The sequence below is a fragment of the Polypterus senegalus genome, chromosome 1 (genome assembly GCF_016835505.1).
Source record: "Polypterus senegalus isolate Bchr_013 chromosome 1, ASM1683550v1, whole genome shotgun sequence".
NCBI lineage: Eukaryota > Metazoa > Chordata > Cladistia > Polypteriformes > Polypteridae > Polypterus > Polypterus senegalus.
Window position 1 is genome coordinate 326,366,079 of NC_053154.1, and position 16,753 is coordinate 326,382,831.

General features: G+C 39.2%; 2 protein-coding genes across 6 annotated transcripts in view; one reads left to right on the top strand and one right to left on the bottom strand.

The window, feature by feature from the left end:
• si:ch211-250c4.5 (myosin-10) overlaps positions 1–371 on the top strand; it is a 52,524-nt gene extending 52,153 nt beyond the window's left edge. For all 4 annotated transcript variants that reach the window (XM_039737556.1, XM_039737563.1, XM_039737549.1 and 1 more), the window contains one exon: positions 1–371. In XM_039737556.1, coding sequence (XP_039593490.1) covers positions 1–110 — 110 coding nt within the window. In that variant the 3' untranslated portion in view covers positions 111–371.
• The window catches only part of hells (helicase, lymphoid specific), a 27,222-nt gene continuing 10,831 nt past the window's right edge, over positions 363–16,753 (bottom strand). The window contains exons 12-23 of one of the 2 annotated variants that reach the window (XM_039737533.1): positions 14,206–14,402; positions 8,713–8,809; positions 8,458–8,619; positions 7,273–7,424; positions 6,851–6,992; positions 4,970–5,053; positions 4,046–4,165; positions 3,836–3,952; positions 3,570–3,729; positions 3,338–3,434; positions 3,179–3,255; positions 363–965 (exon numbers count right to left, since the gene is read on the bottom strand). In XM_039737533.1, coding sequence (XP_039593467.1) covers positions 877–965; positions 3,179–3,255; positions 3,338–3,434; positions 3,570–3,729; positions 3,836–3,952; positions 4,046–4,165; positions 4,970–5,053; positions 6,851–6,992; positions 7,273–7,424; positions 8,458–8,619; positions 8,713–8,809; positions 14,206–14,402 — 1,494 coding nt within the window. In that variant the 3' untranslated portion in view covers positions 363–876. The remainder of the gene's footprint in view (positions 966–3,178; positions 3,256–3,337; positions 3,435–3,569; positions 3,730–3,835; positions 3,953–4,045; positions 4,166–4,969; positions 5,054–6,850; positions 6,993–7,272; positions 7,425–8,457; positions 8,620–8,712; positions 8,810–14,205; positions 14,403–16,753) is intronic. The other variant, XM_039737541.1, reaches the window with a different exon arrangement.

The following is a 16,753-nucleotide window of genomic DNA, read 5'->3' on the forward strand; positions in this document are numbered from 1 at the left end:
CTGTGACTACAACAAGGAAGCACAACCAAGAAGAGAGGAGAATGAGATCAAGCACTGGGGCTTCTCCAGGGTCTCAAAAAACTCTGGGGTCAACAGGAGGAAAAAACTGAGAACACGGGAAAATCATAAAACATGAAGATAAAAAAAATAGGAATGGGAAGAAAATGAACAAGAAGAGAGTAGCAGATAATCATGAAACGGCGGTCTGCAAGATACCCAGCATCAGCCATTTAGCGTCTGGGATAGAGCAGAGTTTTCCACATCGGCAACCTACCAGGAACAATAAAGAATACAAGAGCAGCCCTTCATCTCCATCCCACAATGGCAACCTCAGAACTTTGACTCAAATGAAAAAGACAAACTTCAAAAAGTAAACATTTATTAATCTGAAATGCTGTGCACAAATCTAAACAACAAGATAACTAAGTGCTGACACCACAGAGAGGTCTACCACTTAAAACTTTTTGTGCCTTAACTGTACATACATCTAGCAGCTATTTTTTATATAAAATTTACAAATGTAAAACAAGAACAGGTACTTTACAAAATATACATTACAGCCTTTCCGAGGGCAATAAAATGTAACTTTTCTTGTGGAAAAAAAATGCTTGCTTGTTCATGGAATGTGGTCCTATTATCAAGTTTAAGGCCCTGAGGATACTCCAACTAAGTGATCAGCAGGTAAGGAAGCAACAAAGCAAAAATAACGTTTCTGAAAGTTAAGAACTAATTTGTCAGTGAAGTTCGAAATGAAGAGGAGGCCTCTGTGGTCCTCCTGAATTTCTAATTGTCATTTTCTTTTACCAAAACAGTACAGAAGTACGAGTAAGAGGCAGCACTACGCAATTCCGCATCCAGTTGGTTGCTTTATTTTTTTCATGACAGCTGAATGTCACCATCATCTGTGTTTTCAAGCACTTTGAAAAGACCCTTTTTCTCTTTCTTGCTCCTTTTCTTCATCTGGTCTAGAGGGGAAAGAATCAAAATTTAAAGGCAAGCCAAGTTAGCAAATCACATATTCAGCAAAAGAAAATGGCAAGTGAAAGATATTTAAATCTGAAAATACGGTCAACTTTCATTACAAAAAAATCATGCCGGACGTACAGAAGCAAACAGCGATTCAGAATTCAGAGACCAACTGACTGCAGTATTGGCAGCGGCTCTGAGACACAGTAACTCAACAATTGTTTCATTTTATTTAAAACAACATCTCAGAACACCAACAATTTCTATAAAGACATTCTTATCATCACTAGTACTCAGCCAAATAATTTTGATACAACGCAACAAACATGCAAGAGAGTTCTCATGGTGCAAACATTAGTTCTCTGCCTTTCTTTAAAATCTGTAAGTCAACTTTATTCAACACCACAATAATTCAAAGCTGGGGAAAGAAAAAAAAACCACAAAACACACGCTAAGTAAATTACCTCTGAAAAGATTATAGATATTGTGCTGCTGCATTTAAATGACTCCCAGTCAGTCCTCAAACTCATGTGTTATATTTTGTGAGTATCAGCAATCATGCCTTAATATGCTCATTACACAAACATACAGTATACAGACACACTTTGTCCTGGAAACAGACAGTTAAACAGTAAAAACTTCTACATTTATAAAAAGTATAAAATTTGTAGCCAAGCGCTTATTGCCAATCCATGAATGACTGGGGTGGAGATATTTGTATTTCTGCATGTGCTTTCCTCGGTCTCTCTTTCCATTATTTCTACCTAGGGGGCTTTGCCACCTGCTCGCTTTGCTCGCCAACCCCCCCAAGGCCTGTGCTACGGACCAGCCACTTCACGTATGTGGATTTCACTTTCACCAAACAACAAAACTTTTAATTCACGCGGATAGGCCTCTTCATATTGAAAAAACACTACTTTTTACTGATGGCAACACAAATTAGATGGTCTACAAATCTCCATCTTAAAGTTTAAATCCGAACAATATCTACATACTTCTGTCATATCACCTATGTCCATATATTTGATCCCTTTTTGCTTTTGCCTTTTCGTCAATATCGCTTCGAATTTTGATTCTATGTTTGTAATTACATCGCGACAATGTAACGTATAAACTGCCCGTGAGTGAATATCGTTTGTTTCTCTCTACACGAACTGTGTCTGACAATAGCATTCACACAAATGAAAAATGACTGAACTGTGTGCGCGGTTGTAAATGTTTTAGATGTGGGCAGGACTTTTCCAAATCTCTTTGCATAAGAGCTTGTCTCGCGGGGCTTGAAATTTTCTCTCACAGGATTTCACTTTCACCAAACAACAAATCTTTTAATTCTTGCGAATACGGCTCTTCAACTCTACTTTTCCCTGATGGCAACATGAATTATAATCCGAAAGAATATTTTCGACCTCTTTTCGCTGTTCCGTTATTTTACCCGAGTAATATTTTCCGTTTGTTTGCGCTAATGTGATCTTTACTACTGTTTTTTTGAGACTTTCGCATTTTCATATTTCCATTATCTCTAACCTGCTCTGCATGTGTAGTGCGCCAACGTTTTTGAATTCTTTACGACATTCTACTTTGTCATCTACTCTTTGTCTTTTATTTCCAGCCCCGGGTGTGGTTAAATCTTTTGGCTCAAAGTGTCGTCTTGTGGGACACCCGGAAGAGCTGCCAGAATTAGGTCAACAAGTACCTGGAGCATTTCCGGGTGGGCTATAAAAGGAGCCAGCAGAGACTACTTGGGGAGCAAGAGTCGGGAGACAAAGCTTGCCAAGGAAGAAAACTGAAGAGAAGGAAATTGTGCAGTGGTTTGTTCTTTGGACGGTGCTGTTGTGCTTGTGGGAGACGGGGAAGACGTTTCCCACATGGGAAGAAAATAAAATAAAACCAGGTGTGCTTCTGAAAGTGTGCCTCCTGCGTCTGTCTGTCTGTGTCGGGTTCGTTGGCTGCTACGCCCCCTATAGTTTTCACACTCCCACAGTTCCCGAGACCCCGAGCTGGACTGAATACAGCAAAAAAACACCTCTGGCAAATTACATAAAGCACTTTTCATTTAAAACACTAGGGAAATGTTTGTTAATCATGGTGGACAAAATCCTAATTTAATCTACTTCAAACTCAAAAAGGTCTAACCAAACAAATCTGGAAACCTTTTAAAATGCACCTTGGTATATGCATATACATAAAAACATTGAAGAAACTAATGTCATACCAATAAGGTCACTGCGATCTAGTAGGTCTTTCAAGTCTTTATCACTAATTACATTTTTCCCCGTGCCTTTGATCTCTCTGTGGAAGTAAAAGATGAATAAATTAAAAGCTGATTTCACAAGGCAAATTAAATCCCCCCTGATAAATTCCGTAGAAATACCTGTCATAATCTCTGGATTTCAGCAGCTCCATTAGTTCATCTGGAGCTAGACAGCTTTTAGAAGAATTCAAGCCAGTTGTGCCCCCTTTAAACTTATCTAGAATAAAAATATAACATGGTTATAAATTACTGCATCCCACATCTCCTTTCAGCCTCTATCTCAACTCAATTTCCTGGTGAATTTATTTGGGATAGTCCATACTCCAGACACATCTGCACAGTCCCTTCTTACTTTTATGAATGACCATCTTTTCCAGTTTTCTCTTAGCAGCTGCGCGCTCCACAATCTTCTGGTCAATTGTATTGGCTGTCACCAAGCGGTAAACCATAACGGGTTTGGTCTGACCAATTCTGTGACACCTGTCTTGAGCCTGGAGGTCAGCCTGAGGGTTCTAAAAAAATAAAAATAAATAAACGATCTAGGAAACCATGCTAGTTTGGACATTAAGTACAATTTAGTCTTGTTTAGGTAAAAGCCTTCATTTAGGCAGCACTTACCCAGTCACTATCAAAGATAATGACAGTGTCGGCTGCAGTCAAGTTAATACCAAGACCCCCTGCCCTTGTGCTCAACAGGAACAGAAAAACTTCAGAGTCACAGTTAAACTTTCTCATCTGAATAAGAGAATTAAAAATGCATGGACTTAAAAGGACCTTCCAGACATGGGATATTAACAATAAGATGCATTGTTAAAAAAAAAAGCCTACATTTTCTTCTCTTTCAGAATAGGACATTGATCCATCCAACCGACTATACTGAAAGCCCCTTAGGTAGCAGTAATCCATCAGGATGTCTAGAATTGAGGTCATCTGAGAAAATATCAAGACCTAAAAAATGCAAACAAAACAAATATATGCAATTTAAAAAGGAGCGACAGGAAAATGCATGTGTCTGCCAACATACCTATGGCTTGAGATAGCAGGGGTTTCTGTTAAAGATAAAAATAATAAACAGCATTGAGCAACTTGTTTTGTACATTACTATTCCTTTGTGTTATTTAAGCAGTAAAGTACACATGTGTTCTTAAGAACTGGGAGAACTAGGTGAATTTTTGAGGAAGAAACTCAAAGAAGAACTGATTTAAATAACCCAACAAAATACATCTTTTGAAAGACTAGTAAATATCCAGAAGCTATTTGGCTCTACATACACAACTGGATTTTAACTAAGAAAGTACACATTCTTTTAAATCTTCAAAGCTGATTAGGTTTATTTTGAGGCCAAGTTAGGGAACATAAATAAAGCAAAATTCACAATGGACTGTACAGGGGAACAACGGCACACCCAACTGTACAGGTGATCAGTAAAGCCAGCAGACAAGGAGGTCAACACCAAAACTACAGGACTATTGGGCTCATTTACCGTTAATGAATCACTGAGACAAGTAGCACACTGAGCTTCAAGTACAGAACATGGATAAATTCTGCCATTTTACATTTACCTACCCTTCATTAGCTGCAATGTTTATTTCCAATATTTAATAATGTCTCACAAAGATTTTCCTTCAAAATGACACTGCATTTTAAAACAACATATTTATTCAAACTTTAAATATAACCAGAATACCAAAAGGTATCTGAAGGTCAGCTCAAATTCATTTTATCTAATCCTTCTGATAGAATGAATTTTACCTTGTGTCCTCTTTTGCGTAATTCAGGTAACATTCTGTCAAGTACAAGAAACTTCCCAGAATTCTGCACAAGCTGTTCATCTACCTAAAATGAACAAAAGAGATATTTCAGTATTTTTAAAGCAAAAGCAGCCAAAAAAGTTAAATCACACTTTCAAAACTGGTACAGTCATATGAAAAAGTTTGGGAACCACTCTTAATTCTTTGAATTTTTGTTTATCACTGGGTGAGCTTTCAAAGTAGCAACTTCCTTTTAATATATGACTATTTCAGCAGTAAACATTAAGTTTATTGGATCAACAGAAAATATGCAATATGCATCATAAAAAAATTAGACAGGTGCATAAATGTGGCCACCCCAACAGAGATATCACATCAATACTTAGTTGAGCCTCCTTTTTCAAATCTAACAGCCTCTAGATGCTGTCCTCCTATAGCCTGTGATGAGTGCCTGGATTCTGGATGGAGGTATTGTTGACTATTCTTCATACAAAATCTCTCCAGTTCAGTTCAATTTGATGACTGCCGAGCATGGACAGCCTGCTTCAAATCATCCCATAGATTGTCGATGATATTCAAGTCAGAGGACTGTGACGGCCATTCCAGAACATTGTACTTCTCCCTCTGCATGAATGTCTTTGTAGATTTAGAGCTGTGTTTTGGGTCATTGCCTTGCTGAAATATCCAACCCCTGCATAATGTCAACTTTGTGACTGATGCTTGAACATTATTCTGAAGAATTTGTTGATACTGGGTTGAATTCATCTGACCCTCGACTTTAACAAGGGCCCCAGTCCCTGAACTAGTCACACAGCCACACAGCATGATGGAACCTCCACCAAATTTGATAGTAGGTAGCAGGTGTTTTTCTTGGAATGCGGTGTCCTTCTTCTGGCCATGCAAAGTGCTTTTTGTTATGACCAAATAATTCAATTTTTGACTCATCAGTCCAAAGCACTTTGTTCCAAAATGAATCTGGCTTGTCTAAATGAGCATTTGCATACACCAAGCGGCTCCGTTTGTGGCGGGAGTGCAGAAAGGGCTTCTTTCTCATCACCCTGCCATACAGAAGTTTTGTGCAAATTGCGCTGAATTGTAGAACGATGTACAGATACACCATCTGCAGTGAGATGTTCTTGCAGGTCTTTGGAGGTGATCTGTGGGTTGTCTGTAACCATTCTCACAATCCTGCACACATGCTGCTCCTGTCCTGCCAGACCTGCTGGATTTAACAGCAACTGTGCCTGTGGCCTTCCATTTCCTGATTACATTCCTTACAGTTGAAACTAACAGTTTAAACCTCTTAAATAGTTTTTTGTAGCCTTCCCCTAAACCATGAGACTGAACAATCTTTGTTTTCAGATCTTATGAGAGTTGCTTTGAGGATCCCATGCTGTCTGTCACTCTTCAGAGGAGAGTCAAAGGGACGCACAATTTGCAATTGACCACCTTAAATACCTTTTACCACTCATGATTGGTCACACCTGTCTATGAAGTTTAAGGCTTAACGAGCTAATCCAACCAAATAATGAGCATTGAGCAGTGACAGGCATTCAAATCAGCAGAATTACAAGGGGACCCACATTTGTGCACAGCCAGTTCTTCACATTTGATTTAATTTCATACAACTAAATACTGATTCACTAAAAATATTTGTTCAGAAAATACCCCAGTACTCAGAAAGACATACCACTGTTATCTTTTTTGTTGAAAGGAGAGTAAATTATTATGCAGGCTGAGAGGGGTTCCCTATCTTTTTCATATGACTGTATTTGAGAGCAGAGCTGGGAGTGGGGGGGTGGTAGGGGGGAATCCTAAACCAATCAAGAAGCAGAAGACTATGATGTATTATCAATCCAAATAAATTATTTTCAATAATTACCTTGAACTCCTGTGTGACTGGATCAAGGGGATATTCAATAAGATATGGATGATTACAACATCTCTTCAGCAACATCAAGACATTCTGCATTTTCAGGTGGATCTCAGCATCCCGTGGTTCTTGAACATTAACCACTGGCCTACTAGAGATGATGAAAAGACAAAATTCCTATGATTACTGTAATCACTCAATTGCCTGCCTACATAATGTTTTAATGAGAGGTCCCTGGAAAAATTATTAATACAGTTCTTGTTCAAAGATTATGTAAGTCCTGACGGTTTTAATTCTGCTAGGTTTCAAGTAAACAAAACACTCAATACTCAAACATATTACATTAACAAAAAAAACAGTATCATCATTTAAATTTTGTTCAGTTTTCTAAGCATAAATTCCAAAGAAAAATAAATTATGCCCATTCTAACCTTTGTTGATAATCGGCTTCTTTTTGCAGTTTTGCAATTAGCTTCTCCAAGTCCTGAGGAGAATCTTGATAGAGCTCACAATAATCCACAGCACGCACACTGCGTCGTTTGGGTCTACCAACACTGGTAACTTCCGTTGGATTTTTATCCTGCTAAGAAATGTAGAACCTTAGCCTCCTATAAAATAGTTTGAATTTTGCAGAATAATGCAATTCTGAATAACCTAGTCATTTGACAACAAACAGTTTACAATCTTCTTCTTTCGGCTGCTCCCGTTACAGGTTGCCACAGCAGATCATCTTCTTTCATATCTTTCTGTCCTCCGCATCTCGTTCTGTTACACCCATCACCTGTATGTCCTTTCTCACCACATCCATAAACCTTCTCTTAGGCCTTCCTCTTTTCCTCTTCCCTGGCAGCTCTATCCTTAGCATCCTTCTCCCAATATACCCAGCATCTCTCTTCTGCACATGTCCAAACCAACGCAATCTCGCCTCTCTGAGTTTGTCTCCCAACCGTCCAACCTGAGCTGACCCTCTAATGTCCTCATTTCTAATCCTGTCCATCCTCATCACACCCAATGCAAATCTTAACATCTTCAACTCTGCCACCTCCAGCTCTGTCTCCTGCTTTCTGGTCAGTGCCACCGTCTCCAGCACATATAACATAGCTGGTCTCACTACCGTCCTGTAGACCTTCCCTTTCACTCTTGCTGATACCAGTCTGTCACAAATTACTCCCGACTCTCTTCTCCATCCATTCCACCCTGCCTGCACTCTCTTCTTCGCCTCTCTTCCACAATCCCCATTACTCTGTACTGTTGATCCCAAGTATTTAAACTCATCCACCTTCGCCAGCTCTACTCCCTGCATCCTCACCATCATTCCACTAACCTCCTTCTCATTTACACACATGTATTCTGTCATGGTGGTCCTACTGACCTTCATTCTTCTCCCCTCTAGACCATGACGATATTTTTAGGTATACATATAAATTTTAAATATACATAATTACACTAAAACAGTACTTTTTTTTTTTTTTAACATCAAACATGATTAAGTTAAAAATCAAAAATATATACATTAGTATCATTCTCACTTACTATACTACTGTACTGTCACTAATTTTTAAGAGACAAGCAAGTAAAAATGGAATTCTACTGTGTAATGTGTACAAAAAACATACCTCAGACACCCCAAGCAACTTCTGAATGGTTCTGTTCACAACAGCAGTGTAGAATTTCTCCTGCTTTGGAGTGAGTGGAGCAAAAACCACCACTTCACGCTTTGGAGGAACTTCTAGGGTTACATCAGATTTCAGCCTTCTCAGCAGAAAGGGTGTTAAAATCTTAAAGAAAAAAAAGACGACCTATACTTAATACTCAACACCCACTTCCTTCTATTTCAGGTATTTTACACACACATTGTTAATAAAACGCACCTGATGAAGCATGTGCAAGATGTTCTGCTCGCGTTCCTGTGCAATGGTGTTTTCTGCGTCAGTAGTGACACTGCTGATATCAAACCAAGACTCAAAGCTACAAAATAATAAAAAGTACAATAAATTACACTCAGAATTCCAGTGTACTGAATGTAGTTCCATTTATTTTTGATATGTTGATCAAAAAGAAACCTAAAAATAGTGACTTAACATGTCAAGATTCTTGGGATTGAAACACCTATTAATTACATTAATTAAAAAAAAATAAAAACAAGAGTGCTTCCCACATCCACTCACCATCCCAAAGAATCTTCACAATAATTATTTTAATGTAGAAGTGTTCAAAATATAAAGTAGAGAAGTTATTAAAGGTGACAAATATCAGAAGACCAAATTTAAAATTTGCAGCCAACATGGAAGCCAAACTTGGTACAGTGTCAGTGTAGTTCTGCCAAAACTGAAGCTAGACTGTGCCAGGCCTCCAATATATTAAAGTCACATTTATGAACATTATCATAATAAACAGATCGATCAAATACCCAGCAGCAGCCAAAAGGTTTAGAAACTGGAATACATTGCTTGTGTTTTGTTTTTTTAAATAATTTTGTGTAATACAATTTTAGTTACATAAATGTGAAGTTTAAATGTTAACAGTTCACACTGAACACTATTGTTTTCACTTCATTAACAAGAAAAACATCATGCTTCAATGAAAAGGGCTGCAATGAGTCAGGCTAACAGGTTTAGATTTTTACATTTCTTATTTCAGAAAAACCTGATAGATGGAAACTGCTAGGGTCCCAGGATCTAAACCAACCACAAAAGTGCACTTACAGTAAGGTTTCAATATATATTTAGGTAATGAATTATTTAGGCGAATACTACAACAGTTAATCGGCTTGATGGTTTAGCTGAAAATTACAACTTGTGTGGCGGGCGGCCAGAACCCTTACCGGACTGGGGAGGGAGAGAGTTTATTTTCAGGACAGTTTCTCCCCCAGGCTGACAAAGGGCAGCCACCTTGGTTTCCAGCTGGGCCACGGGTCATGAGCATGGGAGCTCAACCCCGCTGGAACCCATGGTCACCACCAGGGGGCGCATGGACTTTTCCAGGGCCTTGTGGCCGGAAGAAGGTCGTTGGGTACCTCTAGTCCTTCCGGGTTATAAAAAGGGGCCAATCCCCGGGAGGTAGAGGACAAAGTCTGAACAAGACTGGCGGCACAGAAGGGACTATCGCGTCGCATCTTGGTGCTGGTGATATGTGCCCTTTATTTTAGCAGGAGTAACTGGCATTACCCAGGAATCTAAAACTGGTGAATTTCCAAAATGAAAGAAACAGAATAGTTTTCTGATACACATTTTATTGTAATAGGTAATATAAGTGCTCATTCTAGAGCCTTTGGATACACTATATTTTTTGTTTTCCCTTGTGGTGAGAAAATGAACAAATTCTGAGGATACTCTAGAACATGCCACGTAGAGTTGTCCACGTGAAAAGCATGGATTTTCAAAATCGATGCCTGCAACTTGTAGCGATTGCCGTTGAGCCTTATTAATTGACATAGCAAAAGCCAAATGAACAGGAAATTGGAGCAGTTTGAAATCAAAGGATAAATCATTCGGAATCAGCTGTATTCTTGGTATGAAAACATCTTGTCATAAGAATTGCTTCAATAATATTTGGATAGAGAGTCTTGACACAAAGGTGAGTGGTATTACACAGTAAGGAGCATCTGTGTTGAACCGTGCTGCTATCTAACGGACGTTGGCGATGGTAACTACAGAGAGATGTGACATACAACCGCTGCTGCGTGTGTAGAAAATGGCGGGGAAGGATGTCTTTTTTTAAGGCGAGTCCCTGTTCAAACGTGCTGCTATATAACGGATGTTGGCGAATGAAATGCAGCACTATCAGTGCATGTGGGAGTGTGACTCGCGGAAACGTGGGTGTGTCAGCCGGCCATGCTTACTGGGTCGTTCATTTTACATCGATACAGCAGTTCCCCTTCATCCAATCAAAGCAGTCGGCCTTCTCATAATTGGATACTACCGCCATCTCTTGGCAATTTAAAGAAACATGGGTAAAGAGCGACGCACAGGGACCAAAGCTGCCGCTAGATGGCGCCGCGGTGAAGTTTTGTTGCAACGTGCAGCCATCTTAAGTACGGGGACATGTGCCGAATGTTGTATCGGTGAAAAGGTGCCCTGCAGTTCACCACAAACATTCTTCCGAAACAAACATACCCCATGACCTTCTCCTGGTCACAAAGGAGCCCCATGCCCAGTTTGGTGGCGATCGGACGCCCAGTGCAGTTTTATATGGCGGACAAACAAGCAGACACACGCATACATAGACTCTGCTTTATATATTAGAAAAACCAGGTGTTGTGTTTGAACCTGTGTGTGTCCGGGCTGGCCCCACATTTATAAATTACACTAGGAGCTTTACGTATAGTTAATGGCAAGAGTGCATTCTGTCCTGGTTAACTTAAATTATTAGAAATACTGTATTAAGTACACAAAACATGCTCTTAAAATGGCAATTTTAAAGCTATTAAAACAAAAGGAAAATCTTGCACGAGACAGACATTTTTCATGGTTGTTAATAAATTGTTAAGAGGCAAACTAAACTAATATTAATACTAAAGTGTGAAAGGGAGTACTAATGGCACCAGTGGACATTTGGCACAATAAAGTGTTTAAGTGCCAATGCTATATAGTGAATACTAAAATATTACATTTTAGTTTGAAATGGCTTTCAAATGGTAGTGTTGAAATCAGAGGAGAGGGGGACAGAATGATCTGTCCAATCTTGTTACAATGCATATAATGCAGTCACGAGGGATAAGGAATATGGGTATTTTGGACCGTGTAAAGAGAACAGAGGCTCGTCTGAATGGAAAATGGGGCAAAATTGCAGCTGGACTGTGTACACCTGGAAAGCCTTTGAGCACCACCAGTGTCGTCAGACAGCACATTGATGGTCAGAATGCAGCAAACTGGAAATCCTAAAATATGCTGGAAAATTGTCATGGAATGATATAATGTGTCATGCCCTTCAATTTCTGGTCATGCAATCAGTTTAATCTGTTTACAAGGTAATTTCCCCCGTATTGTGTTGTGGCTGCAACCAAGTGGAATTGAGGTTCTGTGTGGGAGAAACCTGGCGGGAGAAGGTTTAAAAAGACCAGGCCCTTGTTTAGAAATGTATATGAATAAATTGGAAGCAAAAATAACCCACCGACAAATCTTAATCAATAAACATTACCAAGATTGTTGAATGATCATTTAATCTCTTAACTAACAGGTCTAATTACAGGCTTACACACCACAGCTGATCCACAATATATTTTAAAGCAATTGACTTTGAATCATTTAACGGTTTCTATCTGGGCTGTTTGTCTGTTCAATGTATTTTCTAAACAATGCACGAGACTCTTCCAAGTGAACACATTTACCAAAGTTAATTTCTTTCTGCAGACTCCAATGCCAAAAAACTCTGTAAGAAAGATACACTTTTTATATTTTGTGATGGTCTGGGTGGCTCCACACTTCCCGTTGTCTTTAGGAGCCTCTTGAACCCGCCACTGTTGATAACATAACCAAGGATGACCCGGGTGATCGCAGACACACATATAAGCAAGTGGTAGGTTCATAAATGACATAGCGCCTTTACTTAAAAACCAGTGTTCAAATAAAAATAGTGCAGTGCGCCTTACATAAACAATAATAATCCATAAAAACTGGCCGTTTCCTTGTGGAGGTTAAAAAGCAAAACGAGAATAAAACAAATCAGAGATACAGTTCCTTTAAAAAACAGCCATGAGCTTCAATGCTGCCTTCACCTCATCTTAACCCTTATGGGATCAGGCAACAAATGAGATGCCCAACCGGCAGGTGCAGTCAACAATTACACAGTATCTAGGCTCAGGACCCCATTGCTAGGTCCTTGGCAACCTTGGGGTGCCACGGCGAGCTGCACACATCTCCCACTGCCTGTCCCTCGGCGTATGCTGGAGTCACCGCATGTCAGGCCACTCCTACTCCCTTGTGATCGCTCAATAGAAGCTCCCCTTCCTCACCCCGACTGCCTTCCTTTATTTACTTCAGCAGGGCTCTCTCTCCTTTCTCTATTAACCTCAGTTCATTCCTTCCTTCATCTTTTCTTTCTTTATTTCTCTGACAATTCTCTACTGTGCAGGCTCCTCTTATATTGCCTACCTAATTGGGCACAGGTGTGGATGAGCAGCTTCCTCCGCAGCACCACGGAGGTGCCTTACTGATCCGCCTCTGCATGTGCATGCGGAGCAATCAGCCAGCACCTCAATTAACCACACAGCAAGATGCACTCACGCACACCCACGCCTGACTGGAGCCTGCACTTTTTGGGACAGTATTATTTAAAATAATGCCAATGACATGGACCACTTAAGGCACATTTATACAGCACTTTTCTCTCGCTACTCGAAGTGCTCTGCAAACTCCATACAAGGAGGACCCAGGACACAAACCCATGATCTGTGATACTGTGTGGCAGCAGTGCTACCTTTGCGCCACTTGTGTGGGTAAAGCCATTCCAAGGACAAGAACTCATTGTCACCAAGATCTAGCCAAAACCTCTAGCAGAGTTGATGCAAAGAAATAATCTTGGCATCATGGTTAGCAAATACATAATGAATTTGTCAAACATCATCTTAAGTGCTCAGTTCTCAATGACCACACTTCTAACAAAGCACCCATTTTTTAATAGCTTGATGATTTACTCAGGTATTTTCTTTATTTTACAGGAACTTGTAAATGATAAACAAAAGCCGTAACTGAACCATAAAGGACACTTTGCAACATCAAATCTAAGGATGTTATTAAATTATTCCTTGAGCTCTATTTAAAGGTGGGGGTTGGGAGGGGAGGGGAATACATACTAAACTAGCTTTTGATTGATAAACTGAACACATTTGCAGTTTGTTTTAGGGGAGGAGGTAGAGAAAGAGGAGGATAAGGCTTAAAATGTGCACTGGTGCCAAATACAGCATGAAAACCCTGATATAAAAAGTTACCTGCCATTAAATTATAAAGTAACATCCAATTAGTTGATAAAATATTATAGTTGATCCCATCAAAAGCCTGAAGAAAGTCCAAGAATACATCATTGCAATTTAACTGTCAGTCAGGCTTTTCCTAAAACTAGATCCCCATACAAAGTGCAGTCATTTGACAACGAATTAAAATTATTCTAAAATGCAATGCATACATGACTAGAACTATGAAGCTGCAAAAGGTGGCTGGGTTTCTGTATTAACCTGCCAACACAAGACTGCTTTAATATTGAATATATAAACTTTCTTCTTTACATTTAGCATGATCAGTGCACAGATTACACCTCCTTTAGTGGTCTTGGATCTAATAAAAACACACATGGACACAGGTGGGTATCCCGATACTGGTTTTCCAGTGTCCATGAAAAAGTAACATACAACTTTATGGAAGACTTACCTTTTCAAGTCATCAAAAACATCAGGCAAAAGGAAATTCAATAATGACCAGAGCTCAGCCAGATTATTCTGCAGTGGAGTACCAGTCAGAAGTAGCTTGTTGTCAGAGTTGAACTGCTTGAGCTCCTGTACCAGCCGGCAGTTAATGTTTTTAATTCTGTGTCCTTCATCGACAATAAGGTACTTCCAATGCAAAAACTGAAAGAGAACCAAGACAAACTTTGCTGCGTAGTTTCACAATTTTTTTTTTTTTTAAAAATGCAGTCCATGCCAAAAGACAAATACAATTGGGCACAGTAGACTATTATATGACATTATTTCACTTTTGGAGATGACAAGCTCAACCTTTGCACACAATAATCGCTACAAATGGTTGAAACAGCAACTTCCACGGAAGAGACAAAAATCAAGGATTGCTCCAACTTTTAAGTAGGAATCTTTAGTTCCTCAGTCTTGAACACTTAACTAAGCTACTTTTTCAGAAACACATTTGTTTTCCTGCTTTTTTACCATGCTTTATATTAACTTCACCTGTTTGTTGTCTGGTACAAATCTTGTAATTAATATTTAACCCACTTCCCATTGTCCAAATGACTTTAAATTCAGCACACTTACTCACTTCTGATGACAATACACGAATCAATAATCAGTTTCACTAATTAATTAATCCATGTTAATTAAGAAATGAAATTTTCATATGAATAGTTAAAGATTTCACCAATAGATGGCGCTAGTAACGGATAGAACTAAAACAAACCCAAGACTAAAAAACTGAAAATAATATATAAAATACTTTTTAAAAAGCATGCTTATATCAAAAGTTAAAAAGTGCACTAAAAAAAAAAAAAAAAAAAAAAGTCTCTCAAACAACACTCGTTAAAACAAAAAAAAAAAAAAAACACAATTGTGGGCGCTTTTCATCAATCAACATTCAAAAACTTTTTTTTTTTCCTTTTTAACTTAATATAAGCATGGTTTTTGAAGAAGAAAAAAAATTATATATATATATATATATATATATATAGTGAGACCCAAAAATAACTGGAAATATTTTTAAAATGTGTTTAATTTTCTGTACAAACTACAATTAGTCTCCCTCAAAGTACTCTCCATTGGCAAAAATACACTTATCTAACCATTTGTTCCATTGTTCAAAACATTATTTAAATTTGTCTGAAGTAATGCCCATTAATGCTGTGGTCTTTTCTTGTTTTACCTCTTCGACGTCAGCAAAACGCCTTCCTTTTCAAATCTTTTTTCATCCGAGGGAACAAAAAGAAATCACACGGAGCTAAATCCAGTGAGTAGGGTGGTTGGTTCAGGGTTGTCATACCGTTTCAACAACAATAGTTTCTGCAACACTTTTTTCAAGAAGAAAACAAAATTTCACTGCTGCGTGTTGCTCACGATAAATCGGCCATTGTAAAAAAAAACAAAAACAAAAAAAAGACCCTTGCACAAAACTATTTTTACAAAATTCACTGAACACAAGCACAACCTTCCAGACTGATGGCACTTGGCAGACTGACTTGTGAGGAGTGTAACTAGATCGCCCTACCCTAGTTACATCGCCCAACCACGTACTACAAGTACCAACCGAACAACAACAAAATTCTGGTAGTTTTATTAACTTTTTCTCAAAAGAACACGCTGCACTATACTGGTTTACAATTTGATAATGGCTAAAAGCTAAACAAAACAAAACCAGTGTTAACAGCCAAAAGCATTCATTGATACCCTCTAACAATATCTACCATCAGGGATGGCCCGTGGCTCGACCTAGCCGGGAAAGGAAGGATGGGGGAAGGCGACTACTTTTAGACACTGCCTCCCCCAAGATGCTAAATGGGGACTTCCCTGCAGCATATCGGTGCCCTGGATTCCCACAGGGTACTATGGGATTTGGAGTTCAGCTTCATAGCCCTGCTGGCTACTGTGGGTGCCACCAGGAGGCACTGCAGGAGGACCTGGGGAGTCATGCTTCCGTCATAGCCCAGAAGTACTAGTGAGTCACGAGCATGGAAATCCAGATGTACTTCCAGGATGAAGAAAAAGCGAGTTCTCCATCTGACCCGGAAGTGCTGGTAAGTCACAGAAGAACAGAAGCACTTCCGGGTCGGACACTATATAAAGGACTGCTGTGAACCCAGCAAGCAAGCCAGTCGGGTGGAAGTGGACAAAGTTTGCTGGGAGGTGTGGAGGAGAAAAGAATTCTGAATTACTTGCCTGTTCATTGTGGCTGTGGTACTTGGAGGCACCATTTATAGAAGAAAAAGAATTAAAGATCTTCTTAGTGCTTTTACCTGGTGTCCCGAGTATCTATCTGTTGGGTTTAAAGGGGCAACAGTGCTACCTAGCGTTCACACTTCATATCAAATGTCACAACTAAACATCAATTTTAGACGGCAGATTTAACCATCGCACATTTTAAAACTAGAAAATAATCTGTCACCTTCCTTTTAAATTTGGCATGCCTAGACATTTAGTGCAGTGTTAGCTCAATGGAGAAAATTAAAGTTTAAGATCCAACTGCATAATAACCCATTCTT